Below are 20,572 nucleotides of genomic sequence, written 5' to 3'. Positions count from 1 at the left end.
TGCTCACACATGGTCATAGGTATGGCTAAATGTAAAAAAAAAAGAGATTTTGGATTCAGAAACAAGCTACCTATTTGCAAATTGTAAAAATGTATCTGTAGGCTGAACAACTCCTTAGAGATCAGAGGGGAACATTTTAACATATTTTCTTTTGCTGCCAATAAAGGCAGAAAAGTAAAAAAATATATAATCTTTAACTGCATTTGTGCCTTTTTTGGGGTGGCTTCTCCCAGTTAACAGTTGTGCTGTAGCATTTTGCACAACCTGCAGGCGCCTAATTGATGCATCACTAACCCAAGCTAGAGCTGCCTTAAAATAATATGCTCTACTTTAGGCAACTGTCTCAAATGAAAAAAGCCAGATTTTACAACCACCCAAATCTGGCTTTCAAGTTCCAGATCTGCATCCATTTCATGATCAGCCTAACACACGGTGCCAGAGAACCAGGATCTAAGTTGAAGGTCTCAGATGTGCCACCAAAAACCTAAATTTTGAAAAGTTTTGGAATATGCTCAAAAGCCAGGTTGTGCCAGGGAACCCACCAGTTTAAAGTTTAAACAAGGTCTGGCATTTTGATGAGAACAGTGATTAGATATCTAGCTGGAATGACAAGCTTGTTGATGGCCACAAAAAGCCTTTTTTTTCTGCAACTTGCTGAGAAACCTATATCCTAATATTTTGGTATTTGTTTTAACCTGTATAAATATTTCTGATATTTTTATTATCACACAAAGATCATATTAATTTTTAACTATAAATTGTGCATTTTATCCATTCTTTTGATTCTAAGATAAAAACCTTCACATTTGGAAAACAAGAATTAGGCGAAAAAACTTGAATATATGGATTTGTTCTAATACATTAAAGGTTAAAATATACACATTGTCAAATATATATATATATATATATATATATATATATATATATATATATATATATATATATATATATATATTAAAAAAAACAACAATATTGAGTAGATTTTTTTTCCATTATATATAGAGTAAAATATTTCAAGCTTCTATATCTTGTAATTTTGATGATTGTGGCTTACAGGTAACCCCCCCCCCCCTCCAAAAAAAAAAAAGTCAGTGCCTCAGAAAATTAGAATATCACATTATATCAATCAAAAACAGGATGTTTTAAGCACAAATATCAGGCTCAACACGCAGTTGGGTGTCCTATTGCATAAAGTACTGCATCAATGCGCCATGACATAGAGGCAATCAGCCTGTGGCACTGCGTAGGTGTAATGGAAGCCCAGCTTGGTTCGATAGCTGCCTTCATGTCATCTGCCTTTTTGGGTCTGGTGTCTCTCATCTTCCTCTTGACAACAGCCCAGAGATTTTCCATGGGGTTCAGGTCAGGGAGGTGCTGGCCAGTTAAGAACCAGAACACCAGGGTCATTGAACCAGCTTTTGGTACCTTTGACAGTGTAGGCAGGTGCCAATCCCTGTTGGAAAATAAAACCAGCATCTCCATACAGCTCCATGCAGAGCTCCAGAATTTCCTGGTAGATGGTTGCGTTGACTGTGGACTTCAGAAAACCCAATGGACCAACACCAGCAGATAACATGGCACCCCAAACCATCACTGACTGGAAATTTCACACCGGACTTCAAGCAACGTGGATTCTGTGGATTCTCTTCACTCTTCCTCCAGACTCTGGGGACCTTGATTTCTAAATGAAATGCAGAATTTACTTTCATCTGAAAACAGGACTTTTGTACCATTGAACAACACTACCTTTTCTCGTTAGGGCTGGTAAGATGTCTGTAGCCCATGTCTAGTATTAGTCGGTGTGTGGTAGCTCATGAGGCACTGACTCTAGCCACAGTCCATTTCTTGTGACACTCCCCTAAATTATTTAATGGATTTCGCTTGAACATCCTCTCAAGGCTGCGGTTCTCCATGTTGCACCTTTTCTTATCACACGTCTTCCTTCCACTCAATTTTCTATTAATATTCTTCAACACAGAATAGTGTGAAAGACCAGCTTCTTTGGCAATGATCTTCTGTGGCTAACTCTACTTGTGAAGGGTTTCTTCTGGGCATCTCTCAGGTCAGCAGTCTTCCCCATGATTGTGTCGCCTACTGACTCAGAGTTAGAGACTGTTTAAAGGCTCAGGAAATATTTGCAGGTGTTTTGAGTTGATTACAGTGTGAGTTGATTACAGTGTGACACTGTGAGTTTCAAAAATTTAACTTTTTCACTGTATTCTAACTGTGTGAGACACTGCATTTTGGGTTTTCATTATCTATAAGTTATAATCATCAAAATTACGAAAGACAAAGGCCTGGAATGTATCACTCTATGTAATGATTCTATACAATACATTAGTTTCACTTTCTGAGATGACTGGCAAAAAATATTTAACTTTTACGCAATATTCACATTTTTTTAGATGTACCTGTACATCCCCACTTGGTTTGCTGACCCTTGGCAAGTTACAGAGAATCTACACAGTCTTAGAAGATATAAATATTTGTAGATCTCATTTAATTTGGTTAGTTTCCTGTCATAGATCTGGATTTCAAGCCTCATCACTGCATTTTTTAAGGACTGATATTTTGGGATTATTATCTTGTTAAGGCACACAACTGTGTCCAAGTTTTAATCATCTCACAGAAACCACAATCCTCAAATAAAAAGTAAATAAGAAAAAGATAGGATGTTCAAGAAAAACTCAGAAATCGTCAAGGTTCCTGAGTCATAAACTAGTCAATGTAAACATCAGTGTCACTACAGGGATGCCAGTTTAATGTTACCATGGAGTGAGAGAGTATCGACAGAAAAAGTAGTCTCCGCTCCAAAAGGGACACTTTCAAGCACGACTGAAACTTGCAGTTGCCAAAACACATAGAAACACTATGAACTATCAAGCATGGTGGTGTTGATATCATGGTATCGTGTCTGTTTCGGTAACACTTTCACTGAGGCAATGGTGCTTTGCTCAAAGTGGAAAAAATAATAAAACCAAGAAACTTCAGTGCAATAAAAGAGTAACTTTTTTGTCACACTTAAAGCAGCACCGTGTAAGCTTTGACCCAAGTTTTAGCTTAAAGGAGCAATAAACAAAATGTCATTATTTGAGATACAAAGAACTAAAAAAAAATGTGATGTGACAAACTGAAGGTATCTTTTTAGATGGGGTATGGCATGACGTTACACACTCTGTGTTGTTCTCCAGCGTCTTGTTTACAAAACAGGGCTGATCGCCTGTAGATGTATGTCCATATGGATAGCTACCACTCAGCGCTTAGCTCCTCGCTGCCCTAAAATGCCACCAATACCCCATCCACAAGGGTGAATATGCCTTATCTTTACAAGTAACTCAGTGAATTCTCAATCTGCTGGTAAAAGGGTCTGCTATCAGATTCCAAAACACAGTGTGAGACTGTTTAATTTTGCAACGGTGCAGTGTTGTCAGTGGCCCTCAGTGGCACTAAACCTGGAAGCTACTGATCTACAGCCCCTAGTGGCTGACATGTACATAGTGCCGCTTTAAATATTTCAGATTGTCAAAAGATTTTTTTTTTTGTCAGATTAAGATAACCTGAGTAAATAAAAAATTATAATGATTCCATTTACCATTGGAAACAGCTATTTACACCAGTTTGGTCTCATGTGAAAATCAGTTACCCCCAAACCTAAAAATTGCCGGGCAACAACTTTCATTAAGCACTTGCGTTGCAAGGTATTTAAATATGATTAGCATGTTTAAAGTCATAATGCATATCTCTATCAGATGTAGGTCCACACTCCGATTGAGCCACTCCAAGACCTTAGTTTTACTTTTATTGAGTCCTTCAGAGGTGGTCTGGTTGGCGTGTTTTTGGATGTTGTCCTGCTGCATTACACAAACATGCCTGGGCAGCAGAGAAACCCCAGATTATCATACCACCATGTTTGACTGTCAGCATGATGTTCTTTTTCTAAACTGCTCAGTTGGTTTCATGCTAAATGCTACAGGACACACAGGCTCCATGAACTTCTAATTTAGTCTTGTCAGACAACAAAACATCAACAACACAGGAGTTGTTAAATGTGATTCATAAATTTTAAAGGATGTTGCTCAGTTCGTTCCCTATTGTCCCAACAAAATAGAGATCTCTTTTGAACATTTTCCAAACTAATGGGTGTTAACGACATTGTTTCTTATCTGGTCTTTTTGTTGTTGGATTGGGGCATAATTCATTGTTTTGAGATTCTATAGCCTACCTCGTGTTGTCAGTTGGGCTCCATTTGATTGATTGGTTGATTTTACATGTCTGACAGTAATGAAGTGGAGAAGTGAACCAAAAAATGTTTTTATTCATAATTAATTTATTAAAGAAGGGGACAGTTACTATCTTAACATAGAGTTAGGTTTGTTTGTTTATGTGTTTTGAAAGAATCTTTTGCGATCTACTTTTGCATTTACCCAGATTGTCTTTTTCTGATACCAGAATTTGTTTTCATGATCTTTTCTAACAACAAAATAGTCCCACACACACGTCAAAACAGGTTTTGAAGTGGATACGTTTTGACCTTCTGGAGTACCATATCATACCATACCACCTTAATTTTTAAAGCAGGCCATTAAGAGATTTAAAAACAAATAAGAGAACTTTAATTGGATCCTGTACAGGCAACCAATGAAAAGAAGTGAGAATGAGGGTAAATGTGCTCAGACCTTCTTCTCCTAGTTAACAGTCGTGCTATAGCATTTTGTACAACCTGCAGGCACCTAATTGATGCATCATTAACCCAGAATAAAGCTACCTTGATATAATTGGCTTTACTTTAGGTAATTCCCACAAATAAAAAAAGACAGATTTTATAACTGCCCTAATCTGGCTTTCAAGTTTAAGATCTGCATCCATCTTAACGCCCATATTTGTGATGATCGGCCTAACACACGGTGCCAGAGAACCAAGATCTAAATTGGAGGTCTCAGATGTGCCACCAAAAACCTCAATCATCTTGAAAAGTTTTGGAATATGCTCAAAAGCCAGGTTGTGCCAGGGAACCAACCAGCTTAAATGAGGTCTAGCAATTTTGATGAGAACAGTGATTAGATATCTAGCTGGAATGACAAGCTTGTTGATGGCCACAAAAAGCCTTTCTATTTTTCTGCAACTTGCTGAGAAATGTATATACAAATATTTGGGTATTTGTATGTGTTTTAGCCTGTATAAATATTGCTGAACATGTCTTGATCAGAGAAAATCCATCAGAAATTCAACCTTGTGCATCTCTTTTTTCCAGAAGTATCGAAGTTGTACTTTCTAGTATGAATCTGTCACAAAGCAATAGTCAAAATGCATAATTAAAAGCGTAAGATTTATGAGACGTTGATGTAAATGATGAGGGTAAAATTCTGACAGGTAGCTGATGTCTGTGGAACTTATTTTGTGGTTTGGTTAAATTGCTGAAAAGAAATAGATTCTAAACTTTACAGATCAAGTCTAAATAGAATAAACCTGTATTGCGCCACTAACCCTAACCCTGTTGGGTTCCCAGGTGAAAGCTTCTTCACACTTTTAAGTTTACATAAGGTGGGTGGGTGTGGGTGGACCTTTGGCGCTCTGTAAATGTGTCCCTTTATCATCCAGCTTACGTTGTGGTCTGACCACTCTTATCCAGCCTAATAAACATTGATTAGTTCACATAATCAATGCACTCAATGACAATGATTCAGTGCACTGCATAAATGTATTGACCGCAATCAGCTTTAAACTGCAATCCCCTTTTTCATGCATTTTCTGCATTTTATTATCCACCAATAAAATAATAATTGTGTAACGTTGTGCACAGCTAGCAGACATATTCTATTAAATGATGGAGAGATGAGGTGAAAAATATCGACAATCTGTCTCGATCGTATGAAAAAAAAAGTTTTTTTTGTTTAGCTTTTGTTGCCAAAGTGATGTCGCCGCTCAATATCTACCACAAGGTGGCAGTGTTTAGTTGCAATATCCTTTGGAGCAGTCTTTTCTGGTATTTGTCGGGCTTCTTATCGTATTTTTCCAAATTTGTCAAATATATATATAGTGTATGTCTTTTGTTTAATACAACGCAATCCCAAAAAGGTAATTTCTAAAATAAAAATTAGGACTTATAAAAAGTATTTGTAATTTTGGAGTTAATTTAGAAAATAATGTTTATTTTGTTTTCAGTACAGGGACTACTGAACTGCAGGTTGTTGCAATATGTAAAAACCTGTATCATGCAGGAAAAATAACCTTTCAGTACATTTAAGGGAAAAAAATAGGGCATTCATCTGCTCATAAAATTCAAGAAGGAAATCTAAAATCAAACTCCAAGAATCACCTTTAAACTAAGGGCTAATTAAAATTACAGATAACCCCAACACTCAGGCATGTAACTTTTCCTTCTTTTGGTTTTTGCGGCCATGCATGACCGATTCATGTAATGAATGTTGATAAAGTAGAAAAGCCGGTTTAATCAGGACGGATCGCTGTGCAGAGGTGGAGAATGTCAGAGAAAGCAGGCACAGCTGCTTAGTGAGAAATCCAATATTGACTGTCGGGATAAATGTCCTGCATATTCTCTCATCTGTCCCAGGGGCCGTGGTATTATGCCTCTCACGTTAGCACTCCCTAATTGGATTAAAAATGACTTGTTATTGGGAGAAAAATGACTGAGAAAACTATCATGATTATTGCCTCTCAACAATGTTGGCTCCCGGAGCTGAAGAGGTGAAATAATTGCCTTTGCAGCAGAAAATGTCAGAATCAGATGATGCATCCACACATTCACACACTCTACAGCTGAGAGGATTTGGACTGAAACAAACAACTGATTGGATATGATTTAAAGCCACTCTGTTGTAGTTTATAAGGAAAGGCCTCATGAAAGCTGAATAATGTATACTTTTAAAATAAAACATGCAGTGTATGCATGCGCCCATGAATGTGAGAGCATGCATGAACAGAAATGAATCTGACAAATAAATCAGACATCCACTGGGCTTTGGTTTATACACCACCAGGAGCATCCATTAACAGAAAATAAATGCTTGACGCCAGACAGCTGACAGAGTCTCATTCATACTGACACTCCGGCTAAATTACACGTAAGAGCTTTGATAACATCATCATTAAATATTGATTTTTTTTTTAAGGCTGAGCAAAGCAGAAACAAATCCATGTTTATTCAAGTATTTGGAGGGAGCACGCCGGGGAGAGCGGCTGCAAAGTGACTTCTGGTGAGGAAAAGATGGACAGAAGAGCAGAAGAGGAAAGAGCGTTTGAGGGGGGAGGGAGGACGGTAAGTAGAGCGAGAGTTAAAGGATTGGTGGGGGGGGGGGGGTGTGCAGAAAGAGATTTAAGGCTGAGGCTCAGAGCAGATGTTAGCATTGATGATGATGGATGTTGGTTGTTGAGATGCAGAGTTGTTATCATGAGAGGCACTGGCGGTCCTCTCTCTGCACACTTTCCCCCAGATGTCACAATCTGTGTGAGTGTTTGTCACACAAAACCACTGAGCTAAAAATGGTGGAATGAGCGACACACGTGCTCCAATTACACTTGAGCCCATTTTTGTTCTCCCAGCACTGGATTTTGTAAAATCTGGTTTGCAAAAGCATTCATACCAACACAAAGTAGTGCATGAATGCCAAAGGAAAGTTCAGTCAGAATGGATTGAGAACGTCTCTAAACAACAATTCTCCAATCCTGCAGTTGGTTTTAGGTCTATGCTTGAACTGGGTCAGTTTAAGAAATAAAAATGATTTGAGCAGTTGTACCTCTGGTTGTTTTTGGTTGTTGTCTGCTGGAATGTTATCCTCTGCCTCAGTCTTGAGATTTTTGCAACCTAACAGGTTGCCTTCTAGGATGTCCCTGTATGTACATCCATCTACCCTTCTATCGACTCTGATGAGCTTCTGAATTCCTGCTGAAAAGAACCTCTCACTGCACGATGCAGCCATTACCATGTTTCACTGCAGGGATGGCTCATTCAGGCAGATATTTTTTTTTCCAAAAGCCTACAGTGGTCCCTACAGGGGTAGTAGCAGATGTTTCTTTATGTGACTTTTTGCCAACACTACCGTCTTGCTACTCTTCCACAAAGACCAAATTTGGGGAATACATGACTAACAGCTGGCCTGTCAACGGATTCTCCTGCCTGGGCTGCGGAATCTTATAGGTTTAGGATTTTGATTTATTCCTTATCTTTGCTTTGAACTTCTCCACAGCTGTATCTGTTGCCTGTCTGCCGTGTTCCTTGATCTTCATGGTGCTGTTTGCACTCTAACATTCTCCAACAAACCTCTGAGGCCTTTAGAGAAACACTGCAGTTACACAGACATTAAATCACTCTCATGCGGATCTATTTATCAATTGGATGACTTTTGAGAGCAATTGGTTGCACGGGATTTTATTTAGAAGTATCAGAACAAAGGCGGCTGATTACTGTCATGTTTTAGTAGAGTGAGGACCCAAATGGCGACCGAGCAGGCAAGGAACAAACCAAAAGGTAGCAAACAGGAAGAACCGGTGACCAAACATGAAATGAGATTGCTTAAATACGGGGAGGATAGGGAGAGAGAAGGCAAGAGAACCATGTTGAGTTGATCAGATGATTAGTGGACACAGGTGAGAGCAATGGAGGGAAAGCTGAGAAAAAGGGATAGCAAGGGAATGGCAGGCGACAAAGAGGAAAACAGAACCTAACAAGAATACAAAAACCACAGTGAATGAACAGACTCTAAAAAATAAACTACTAACTGAACTGAAGCCAGGCAGGAAAACAAAAGATCCAACCAAACCAAGAATAATCTGACTAAATCTATAATGAAGAGGACACTAAATATTGACAGGAAACAAGAACGAAACAACAAAATCTACAGACTAATAAACCACATTAAAAAGATGGAAAAACAAAAAGATGCACAATCCCCAGGAAACAAAACTAGCAATAAGATAAACCCCTGGTGATTGTGACAGTTACATTATGTGCCTTATATATGTAACTTACATATATAAGGCACACTTTCCAGGTTTTTATTAAAAAAACACATAAAAAACCTGTTTACATCCTCCTTCACAGTTATGCTGTACTTTGTGTTGCTCTGACTCATAAAACACAGTGGAGGTTGTGACAAAATATGACAAAATTCAAAAAAAGTCTATGACTTTTAAGATTTTTGCATGGCACCAATCATTCTGTGCTACTTGCTAAAAGACATTTCCTCCGCAGCGCAATCTAACACGCTACAAAACGGCAGCAATGAAATGCAACAAAGGAGAGTTTAGACGCTGATTGCAACAGATGAGCCTAATGAATAACTATCCTTTGTGCTCTGAGGTGCAGACTTCATGAAAAGCAACTTCCTCTAATGGGCCAAATTGGATTGCTCTGAGGATTTTTCTACCTTTATCTCCCACAGGAGTGAGGTTACATTCAACTGTGTAAAACCATGCATCGCTAGGTTACCCTTCACATCCCTCCAATCATCTGACTCCCATGTTCAAAAATACGAACAGCAAACATTCACACATAAAAACACATATAGGCAGCAGGTGGTCTGGGTCTGAGTGAGTGAATGAGGCTATGTTGAGTGGAGTGGTGGTAACCTGCCATACACTATAACTAACCAGATAAAAGGTGCTGGACAGAAACATGCTAGTAATTGACTGCTAATTAGCACTTTAGTTGTCCTCCATTGTATCCTGACAGAGCTTTTCCTCGGGGTTTCTATTCACAAACAGGCTCTGTGGCCTCACAGTGGGGAAATATCAGTCTGTAAAGAGACAAGCTGATGTTACTCTAGCTGCTGTGTGAATGCTTGGTTTTCTTATTTTAATGCAAACAGAATCACATTCAAAAACAGTCAGAAAAAAAAAATCAACTTCTGCCAAACTATCGAGATATTCAACAAACTGGAACATTATTGAAAAGTTCATTGTTTCAGTAGCTTGTTTCTCTGAGTAAAACAAATTATATGGGTTACTAACATAGAGACTGATGTTTACAAGACTTTGTTTTCATTAAATATGCAAATGTTGCACTTACAGCTAATTAAAAAAGAACATTTTATATAAGACTACATCAGACCTTTAAAAAACATTTCAACACAGAAATGTGGACTTAATTAAAACTATGTTTATTCCCTGCTTATGGGTTGTTATTTTAAAAAGGTACTTTTAACCTGACAAATAAGCAGTGTCAAAAATGAAAATCCTAATATATTAAATGTGCCTGTATCTGTAGAATGTGTCACAACAGCATGCCTTGCAAAATAAATTATACTCTTTGAAGGTTTTCCACATTCTATCCCTTTATAACCACAAACCTACATGTCTTTTTTGTATTTTACGTAATGGGCAGTACATATACAAGCAATACATATTATAAAATACCAGGAAATGGTACATGGTTTTCAAAGGTTTTTACAAAATGAAACTTGAAACAAATGCAATCCACCATCCAAATCAGTATTTTATAGAACCTTAAGCAAGTCTTTTGCATCTTCTCACATTTTCTTTTATAATTGCCCTGTATTAGGCTATATCTTCCCATCCCTGCCCCCCATGAAGAAAAACGTTTCCACACCATGATGGTGCACTCACCATACTTCACATTGGGAACAGAGGGCTCAGGGTAAGGTGCAGTGTTACTTTTCTACTACCCACTGTGGTTGCTTGTAGGTTAAAAATGTACATTTTGGTCTCAACTGACCAGAGACCATTCTTCTACATGTTTGCTGTGTCCCTAGATGGTTTCTGGCAAACTATTAACACGACTTCTTATGTCTTCTTTTCAGCAATGTCTTTTTCTTTCATGTATGCTCAGTTTGAGGGATTGGTGCGAAGCCAACACAACAATGCGGGCGATCGTCCAGTGTGGCCAAGTGCCCTTTCAAGAGGAGTGAATGCTGCCTGTTGATGCCTTGATGCAGTCTGCTGTGTTTCCTTTAGATAGAAAACTTTTTGACCAATCTGTCTGTATGTTTGATTGAATAGACTTTGTGAAGAGCCTTGAGATGACGTGTTGTGAATTGGCGGTATACAAGTAACATTGAATTGAATTGAACTGAACTGCCCATGTCCCGCAAAGTCCACATTTAGTACATGAATAAAACTGTCCGCTCAACATACTCTCCTACCTGAGCTGTGGATTCCCACAGCTCCGCCAAGTTACCATGTGTCACTTGGCTGCTTCTCTGATTAATCCTCTTCTCACCCAGCCTGTCAGTTTAGGTGAACGACCATAATTTAGTAAATATACAGCTCTGTCAAACTTTCTATTTTTGATACTGGATTAAAACATGTTGAGATATTCACAGCTTGGGGAATTGTTAACCTCTTCTTCACAATGGTGTTTCTTCAATGATTTCTAACAAAGCCCTGAGAACCTTTACAGAATAGTTGTTTTTATATGGAAACTTAATCACACAGATTCCCTCTAAATGATTAAGGCACATCTGAAGGTGATTGGTTTCATTGGATTGTATTTATTATATCAGAGTAAAATGGGTTGAATATGAAGACAAGCTATATATTGAGTTTTCAATTTTTGTAAAACTGTTAAAAAGCATGTATGCATTTTTTTTTCACTTCAAAATAAAGCACTGCATTGAGTGTATCTATCCCATACAATCCACTTAAAGAACATTGACGTTTGTGGTTATTACGTGACCAAGCATGAAAAGGCTCAAGGGGTATGAAAACTTCTGCAAGGGACAGTATGAGCCATTTATACTGAGCTGCTGAAACCACATCTCTCTCCCTCTATCAGTGCATGAGAAATTGCCTAATGAGGAATGGGTCGCACATTTCCACAAACTCATTAACCCGCGAGCGAGTGAGACTAATTGCAGCGTTTGGGTAATGTGATTTCACATCTGTTACTGCAGCCCAGGACACAGCAGTCGGCATGGGGCCGGATCTGGTGGGCTGAGCCGGAGCCTAGAACTAGAGTCCCCAGATCTGCAGAGGCAACCAAACACAAAGTCTGGTCAACGCCTCCAGTGCTGCAGCTTGAGTCTGGCTCGGCAGAGCGGCAGCCAGAACAGAGAGCTACTGCGCTGGATCTTGTGACTGCATGCTTGTGCAGGGTGGGTGTCTGAATTCTAGAATACAAAGCTATTGAAAACGAGGGGTGGAGGTAGCACAGAAAAGGACACTGCAAATAAAAGTTACACAATACGATGAGTTGCTGACACTGTTTGAAAAAAAGCTAAACCAAAAGCTATATTGGTTATTAAATGAACATGAAAAGTTATTTTATATATATATATATATATATATATATATATATATATATATATATATATATATATATATATATATATATATGTGTGTGTATATATATAGCCTATACGTTTTTTTCAATTCTTGTGTTTTTCCACCATTCCTGGTTGAGGAATATTTTTTTTTAATTCCATCCTACAATTTAAAAAGATGTGGCCCAGTGTTTTTTATTATTATTATCATTATTATTATTATTATTATTATTATTATTATTATTATTATTATTATTATTATTATTATTATTATTATTATTATTATTATTATTATTATTATTATTATTATTGAAACAGAACAGGAAACAAATAACAGGAATTAATATTTGCTAATATTTTAATTAAAGTTCACGCCCAGACTATTACAGAAGCAACTGACTTCCCCTCTCTCGCGTACTGACGCGTAAAAAAATAAATAAATCGTTATAGGTTATGACTTGGCTTGGTATTTTTTTAAATATATATTTCAGCAAATTACTGCTAAAACTATGTTAATAGAAAAGGTGGGAACCAACTGCTTAATTCGGAAAAAGTAATACTACTTTCGTTAATTGTGATTAATCCTTTGTTTAACCTCCCCGCATTGTTACAGAAACTCCAATTATAAGTTTACAGGCAGCGGGGCTGCTGATGGTAATGCCATATCTCATCAATTACCATCCCGTGACCATAAATTGGCCTCAGCGCTGCGGCGACGAGATGAGGTTAACACGCTGATTAATTTGAGCTGCTGTGATTTTCAGGCTCAAGTTGACACTTATGCTCTTTGACACAGAAAGTGAGGTCCGCCCGCTTTTCATAATGGAGTAAAATTTTATTTACCTCATTCAGGCCTGCTCCCGAGTCTCATCAGGATCGTTTGGAATTAAAGCAAGACCAGGTGAGATGTTTTCTTATTAAAAAACTGATTGAAGATTTGGATGGCAAAGGATGAAACAGATGTAAAGTGTAAACTTAATTTTTAATTAGACCATTGTTTTCATTCTCATCATACTTTTGAGAAACACGGCAGGACTGGTTATCAGACATATATAGTTTAGCCAGATTATTTACCTAAAATCTATAATGTATATACCTTATAGCAATGCTCTACTTTGAAATATGTAATGTTTAACAAAATGATATTCATTTGTTGTATGGGTAATTTTTATAGATAGATAGATAGATAGATAGATAGATAGATAGATAGATAGATAGATAGATAGATAGATAGATAGATAGATAGATAGATAGATAGATAGATAGATAGATAGATAGATAGATAGATAGATAGATAGATAGATAGATAGATAGATAGATAGATAGATTCCCACGTATAAACTATGCTCACTTGCATTACACCTATACGAACTTTAACACCTGCACTATCCTGTCTGTCTTTAACCTTAATGCCGTTATTATCAGCGTCCTTGTTTCAAACTTAAACTACTGTGGGTAAGATATATTTTCTAAAATTGCATTATTGAAATAGCAAAGCATATTTTTTGAAAATTATATCTTAAAATCAAAAACGGCCAACTAATGCAAATCTAGAACATGTTTCCAAATTGAACTATATATATTAGACTAAACCCCACCATGAAGCTGCACGGGAAATAAATAAATAATGATTATATATATATATATATATATATATATATATATATATATATATATATATATATATATATATATATATATATATATTTGCAATGCACTGAGCCAGATAACCATCATAGCACACATGATCTTGGTCTAAATTTACAAGTCATATTCCTTATGAATCACAGCGCACCCTTGGAACCACCGGGGTGTTTGCTTACAGTTTACAATCAATGTCCTCAGTAGGGTGACCGTCATGGTTAAAAGCGATGACCGTCACATCACAGCTCTGACGTCTTTACCACCGCTATGAGCCACTATGAGGCCAGTCATCCTTCATAAATGCTTTAAACCCTGTCAGCTCATAAACACTGTCAGAAAGCGTCTCGGTATAGGTCTCTGAGCAATGACCCCACACTACACAATCGTCTGTGAGTGGAGCTTTTTTTTTTTTTTTTTTAGCTCCAAACACCTTCCCTGTACCAACTGGAGACAAGCATTCCCCCAGGATGATGCTGCCACATGCTAATGCGAAGTAATGTTGTTAAATTGAAGAGTCGCACGGCATCCATGTTTTGACATTCTTGAAAAGTACTTTTATTCGTTTTGTTCATTTTTAAACTGGTACAAACCTGTCAGTATGGTGCAATCTGATGTAAGGTCAAACATTTAAGAAATGTGTCAAGTAATAATAGCACATACAATAAGTTAAAACATGTCACAAAAAGACCAGCGTGTACAGCAAGAATGTTTTATCTACACAAAACATCCTAAAACAGGGTATAGGTCGTTGTTTTGTTCACATTTTTCTGTTTTGCGAATTGGATTTGATTTCGAGGCTGGGGTCCTCGTGTGAGTGGGGGTCCGTTTCTCCCTTCAACATGGGGGCAAAATTCACCCACACAGAGCATGCCTGAGATGCAGTCCTAAAGGCTCACAGTCGAAGTGGGGACTGACTGATTTTAGCATAACTGATCGACAAAACACAACGTCATCTGGATACATTAAAGTGTGCGTAAAGACACACTTAGTGAAAACGCAAATACAACGATTGTTTGGCTCTCATTAATCAGGACCTATATTCTAGTGATCATACAATAGCATTTATCATCAAGTGTTGATAAAGTCCCTTTTAAAATAACAAGATAAACAACCCCAAACGCATTATTCCCGATCATTTCATTTTTGTCTCGTTCGTTTCCATTCCGTTCTCTCATTTCGATCTAAACAACGGGAGTAAAAACAGAATAAAGGCGCACGGTGGATCTGGGACAAGAAGCCGGGAGGAGCAGGATGAGGTGAGCGGAAAAGTCACTAAGTGAAACTCATTGACACTGTGTGCTCCAGCGCTTTCCGCCTAAGCGACGCGATGCTTGTCCCTCTCCACATGTCACTGTCCGGGGAGCTACACAGCTGCGGGGAGCCCGATACGTTCGTGGGGCCGGAGAGGGACGCCGACATTCCCGGGAAAGGCGACTGGTAGAGGTGGGACTGCAGGCCGGAGCCGTTGGAGGACAGGCCGTTTGAGAGGCCCATGGAGTTTGGCGGCGGGCCGGGACCCAGGCTGCACTGCGAGAGGGACTGCGCCATGCCCGGCTGACGGCCCAGGGCCGGAGGGAGCTGCAGCTGGGAAACTCCGGGCATCCCCGTGGCCCAGCGCGAGTCGTTGGCGTGGAACGAGCACAGGCTGTTCTCCATGGCGGCCGCCGCGGAGAACTGCGGCAGGCCAGGCGTTGGGAGCAGCGTCCCCGGAGCGCGGAACACGTTGGTCGTCTTCTTCCTTTTCTTCCACTTAGCTCGTCTGTTCTGGAACCAAACCTGAATATAGAGAAGCAACACGTGCGACGTTTAAGACACTGATAAGAAGAATTGGCTATAGTGGCCAAGGCATTTGTATATTGTATTTGGCTGTAATGACATGACAGGAAAAAAAAAAATCTGATAGATAGGTTTTAGTTCCAACAGAAAACAAGGGCAATGCAATATTATCTCTATTAATGCATCAATGCTTAGGCCTATAAGTGTTAATGAAGTTCTAACAGTTAATCAAAATACCTGCTGCTAATCGATACGTTCTTAGACCCGAAATGAGGGCAATTCTTTGATACATTTAATTAATAAAATGTGTTTTTAAGAGTTGATCAGTTAAAAAAAAGGGGGAATTTCGATCTTTGGCAAAAATGAATGGTCTGTTTAACTTCGATGCATTCTGTAATTTGTGGATGTTAACTACGTTAACAGTGGCAGTGTAGAGGCATTCACTCAATATAACATTTATTCATATTGTCTAACACATAACTTTTAAGTACATATAAAATGAGAAATGTATTTATAATGTTTACCTGTTGTGTTCTGTTTTTACTTGGAGCCTTGCAACGAAATTTCAGTCAAATGTACATTAAGAATGAATGAATGAGAGAATATATATATATATATATATATATATATATATATATATATATATATATATATATATATATATATATATATATATATATATATATATATATATATATATATATAAGAGTAGAGAAACGGCTTACTGCCATCAATTTGAAAATCACCTAAGTCTTTATGACAAGAAGGAGCGCAATTAAAATTGGCTTTAACATATTTGTCCCTTGTAGAAAAGCCCAACTCTGAAGCACTACAAGGGTGAATTACAAAAATTTCATTTTAGATTGCATTGATATTTTAGAAATAATTTAGCATTAACATGGAAACAGCTACAGTTACCGAAACACCCCTTTTTAAAGCAAGACATGGCCTGGAAAAATAAAACAAAACACCAAACCTGCCTGCGCTGCATATATCCACTCGCAAAGCTTTTAAAGAAGAATGCACGCGCACTAACAGCTGAGCTTTATAAAGATTTCATCATCTTCGCGTGTGATTAATGCGCGCGCAAGGCCGCGAGTCGATGCCACCGTATTAAAAAGTGAAATCTCGCTCTCATTCCGCTCAGCCAGCCGTGAAACGTCGCCCAAACCCATTACACTCGAGGGGGGAAAGAAAATGCAATTTCTCATTCCATTAAAAAAAAAGTACAATATATTCTCGAGAGTCTCTATTAAGACGTCGCTGATAGAGCATTTTAAAGGAGAGGCTGTGCAGAGGCATGCAGTGGGGTTCGAGCACGCCCACTTAGGGGCTGCACCTGCACGGTCAGCACTAATGTTTACCAACAGGAGCTGGGATGTAAGCACAATCTGTGCTCCTTGGAATTAACAATTGGCTGTTAAGGTGACTAATGATTATTCTGCTTTTATTGCTTTCAGAGGAATAATTTACATGGATTTCACATCAGTGGTTAATAATCCTTACACTGTTATAAATACGACTGAAATTAGTTGGTAATGGGTTTGCTTTCTTATTGCTTGGAATATGTTCAACGTACAGATAAGCACTGGATGCATTATTGAACTCGAACAGGACTTAGGCTCAGAGAGTTATCGTTTTTTTTTTCTTTTTAGGTATGGGGAGCTAAAGATGCATGTAGCAAAAGATGGGCACACTTTGTTAAAAAAATATAAAACTGTCTCACTAAAACTGTAAATTGAAGAACATGCAAAGTATAGCTGTGAAAGAAATATGTGCATTAATTGATATATTCTTGGTTAGCGCGGCCTGAAACCAGGAAGATGCAATTTTTTTTTATTTCACACATTGTACAGCACCATGCTCCATGGCTGTAAAATCCAGCTGTATGAGCCTGACTGCATTAAACAGCAGACTTCACAGTCTTGTAGATGAGCGGTATTTAAGCACCTTGGACAGAGCATTTGGCAAATTAGGCACGCTTTATTTTCACAGTTGGCTACTGTCGTTTATTTCTTTACTTTTCCTTCTTTTGCCTGGAGCCAGACTGGAATTTTTGGCTAAAACGAGCCGACACAGAGCCCGTTTCCATCCCCAGGTTGTGTCTCTGTACGCACTACTCCTGTTCTTATCTATGTCTCCTGAAAAAAATTATTTTCTGTTATAAATTGTAGTTGCTGTCTGCTTACTTTTACTTGTCTGCCCGTTGCTTTACCACGAGCGTTGAAATCCGAAGTCAAATCCCTTGTACCCTCAAACTTGGTGAAATAAAGTTTGATTCTGATTTTACTAATAACCTCTATTAGTAAGCAAACATATCGATATTATTTTTCTTATTAATTATGAAACTTGAAACAGAAAATAAAAATGTATTTCTATACAGACGGTGAACGCACATTGCACCTTTATGTCAAGGGTGAATGCATTTTAGCAAGAATAAGGAGCATCAAGGCACATCATTGTGGTATTTCCACCATTTACAACAATCTTTACGTTACGATTGCCAATAATAATAATAATAATAATAATAATAATAATAATAATAATAATAATAATAATAATAATAATAATAATAATAATAATAAATATTTGTTTTAATCAAATAAAAACTCAAATAAATAAATTCACTAAAAAAGTATTTCAGTTTATTCGAACAGCCACCTGGTTTGATGTGTTTAAAGCTGAATTGTAGCGTTTCAGAAAACCCAAAGCCCTGCCGACCGCAGCGCTCATAAGCTTAATGGTTTACCTGAACTCTAGATTCGGTGAGGCCGATCCTCAGCGCCAGCTCCTCCCTCATGAAGATATCGGGGTAATGGGTCTTGGCGAAACTGCGCTCCAGCTCGTTGAGCTGCGCCGGGGTGAAGCGCGTCCTGTGCCGCTTCTGTTTCTGCTGGCTCGCTGGCTGACCGGAGCTCTGCTGCGGCTGTTGTTGCTGCTGCTGCTGCTTCTCCTGCTCCTGTTTCCCGTTCACCGGCATGCCGGTAGAGTTGGAACCCACGGTGGTGATATCTTCCCCCGGCAGGAGAGTCGTGCCCTCTACGGAGTCTGAACTAGGGGCCATGTCTCCCGGATGCCCCTGGTCCGGAACTCCGCCTCCAAGTCGGCACTTTAGAGCTTCTCTGTGTCCGAGGAGCTCCGCAGCATCCTTCATCCCTGAGAGGATGATAGGCAAGGAGAATTTCGTTCAAGACAAGGAAAATCAAATTTCTTTGTATATTAAAGAGAATGACAAGAAAAAAAAAATCATGCACCGTTACAATTAAAAACACATTTAAAATGTAACAAATGAACAAAACAAATGGGAACGTTTTTAGATCCACTAATAAATTACAAAAATGTAATTATTTTTTGCAAAATGAAGTACACTATCAAACACAACAACATCAAGCAAGAAATAGAAATCTTACACTGGAGTTTCGGGCCGGAGTTTAGTGATGATAACTCACCGAGCCGAGCATCCAGGAGGTCGGCATGAGAGAGCATCGCGTACCGCTCCAGGGTGAAAGGCGCTCGGAAAAAAATCCCGCAACTTTGGAGCAATTTAAAAAAGTATATCGTCTAAATGAACGAAAATTCAGTTTGTGGTTAAAAAAGGAGGTACCTTGCATTATAATGTCCTTTAGAGCGACGGGGAGGTGCTTATTAGTTGAAAGAAGCCGTGAGCTTCCTCATTTAAGAGCCAATCAGAGTCGGAGCTTGGAAATGTCAGCGATGTGACTCCCCTCCTCCTTTTCCTTTTTCTTTTTTTCCACCTATATTTTTCAAATACACCTGCGCGCACTCTGGGATGCAGGCACAAACTCCCGAATTAGTACAATTCAATCTTCTGTCGTTTCATCTTCTGATTTATTACCTTTTTCTGCAAAAATGATTAAATTTTTAACATCTTAATGTGTTTAATCTCGTAAAAAAACATGTGCGAAATGCTGGAGATGCGCAAACGGAAACGTTGGTTTTATCTTGCTCGGTCAAAGGGAAATGTGACCTTTTTGGGGCGAGGAAATAAAATGTCGTTAGATAATCACCAATATCAAAACTACGGTGTGTAAACAGCAGATTTAGGTAATTTTGATTGTTTAGAAGCTGCGGGGTCGCTTTTATAAGTAAACATTAAAACCATAGAAATTTGATTTCTGGTGCGGATATTTTTGGCTATTGCTCCGCTGATTAAAAAAAAATCATACTAAATAAATTAACACGTTAAGAAAAAAAAAAAACGCTCTTAAACAACCCCTTTCACCCATTTGGAGTCCTACTTTCCTCCCCCGTCCTTGGACCACAAACAAAAACAAATACAGCTCCCATTTCCCCCCCACGGCAGGTGATTTGTGGAGACAAATCGGGGAAATAAATAAATAAACGAGAACAGATGGATTTAAGCTCTGTTAGTGATCGGCCGCTTTAACTCCCATCGACTTTTCATCAACTCGGGTTCAATTAAAGGTATTTAGGCCTGTTTGCTTCAAACAAAATCAGACGTTCCGGACCCTAAACGGCCGCTCCCCTTTAGCAGAAGTCCATGAGCTGGTCTATTATACAATTAACAGGACAGTCATCGATCTGCGCTCCGCTCTCACTGCTCCAGACTGTGGTGGTGGTGCTGGTGGTTATAGAAGCGGCTTCTGGCAGATGTCAGAGGGGGAGACTGGTGAATAGACCACCGCCTGGGACTAAATAGGTTTTTTTTTTGCAGCCGCACAAAGGAGGCGTCCGAGCGAGGATCCACATGCGGGCAGCTCATCTTTTATGCTCCTCGGGGCGCAGGGAAGTATAAGCCCATATGCGTGGAACAGCGTGAAAACTTAAGGAAATGGGTTGGTGCATGGGTCCACTGAGACGGAGGAGCAACTGATGAGCTCTCGGAGGTTGAGGAGAAGCAATCAGCTGCAGCAGCAGAACAGGCTCGAGTTCAT

At 38.7% G+C, this 20,572-nt stretch overlaps 1 protein-coding gene across 2 annotated transcripts; it reads right to left on the bottom strand.

The window, feature by feature from the left end:
- Window positions 1–14,409: 14,409 nt before the first annotated feature.
- LOC105931341 (homeobox protein orthopedia B-like) lies at window positions 14,410–19,266 on the bottom strand. Of its 2 annotated transcripts, none has more exons than XM_012869968.3 (3): window positions 19,067–19,266; window positions 18,406–18,812; window positions 14,410–15,656 (listed from the first exon to the last, which is right to left on the bottom strand). In XM_012869968.3, the coding sequence occupies exons 1-3, from the start codon at window positions 19,140–19,142 to the stop codon at window positions 15,153–15,155; spliced, it is 987 nt and encodes a 328-aa protein (XP_012725422.1). In that variant the 5' UTR covers window positions 19,143–19,266; the 3' UTR covers window positions 14,410–15,152. The 2 variants fall into 2 exon arrangements, with proteins under 2 accessions (XP_012725422.1, XP_012725423.1); XM_012869969.3 differs by having other exon boundaries at window positions 19,106–19,266.
- Window positions 19,267–20,572: the final 1,306 nt, after the last annotated feature.

The sequence above is a fragment of the Fundulus heteroclitus genome, chromosome 12 (assembly GCF_011125445.2).
Source record: "Fundulus heteroclitus isolate FHET01 chromosome 12, MU-UCD_Fhet_4.1, whole genome shotgun sequence".
In the NCBI taxonomy this organism is placed as follows: domain Eukaryota; kingdom Metazoa; phylum Chordata; class Actinopteri; order Cyprinodontiformes; family Fundulidae; genus Fundulus; species Fundulus heteroclitus.
The sequence above is the reverse complement of the archived record's forward strand: the minus strand, read 5'-3'. Positions and strand labels throughout refer to the sequence as shown.

Excerpts from the sequence above, each read along its gene's own strand:
- LOC105931341 (XM_012869968.3), bottom strand. The coding sequence starts at position 19,142 with ATGCTCTCTCATGCCGACCTCCTGGATGCTCGGCTCGGTGAGTTATCA. Across the intron at positions 18,813-19,066 it reads CTCCGGCCCGAAACTCCAGT|GGATGAAGGATGCTGCGGAG; the intron begins GTAAGATTTCTA and ends TCATCCTCTCAG. Across the intron at positions 15,657-18,405 it reads TCACCGAATCTAGAGTTCAG|GTTTGGTTCCAGAACAGACG; the intron begins GTAAACCATTAA and ends CTCTATATTCAG.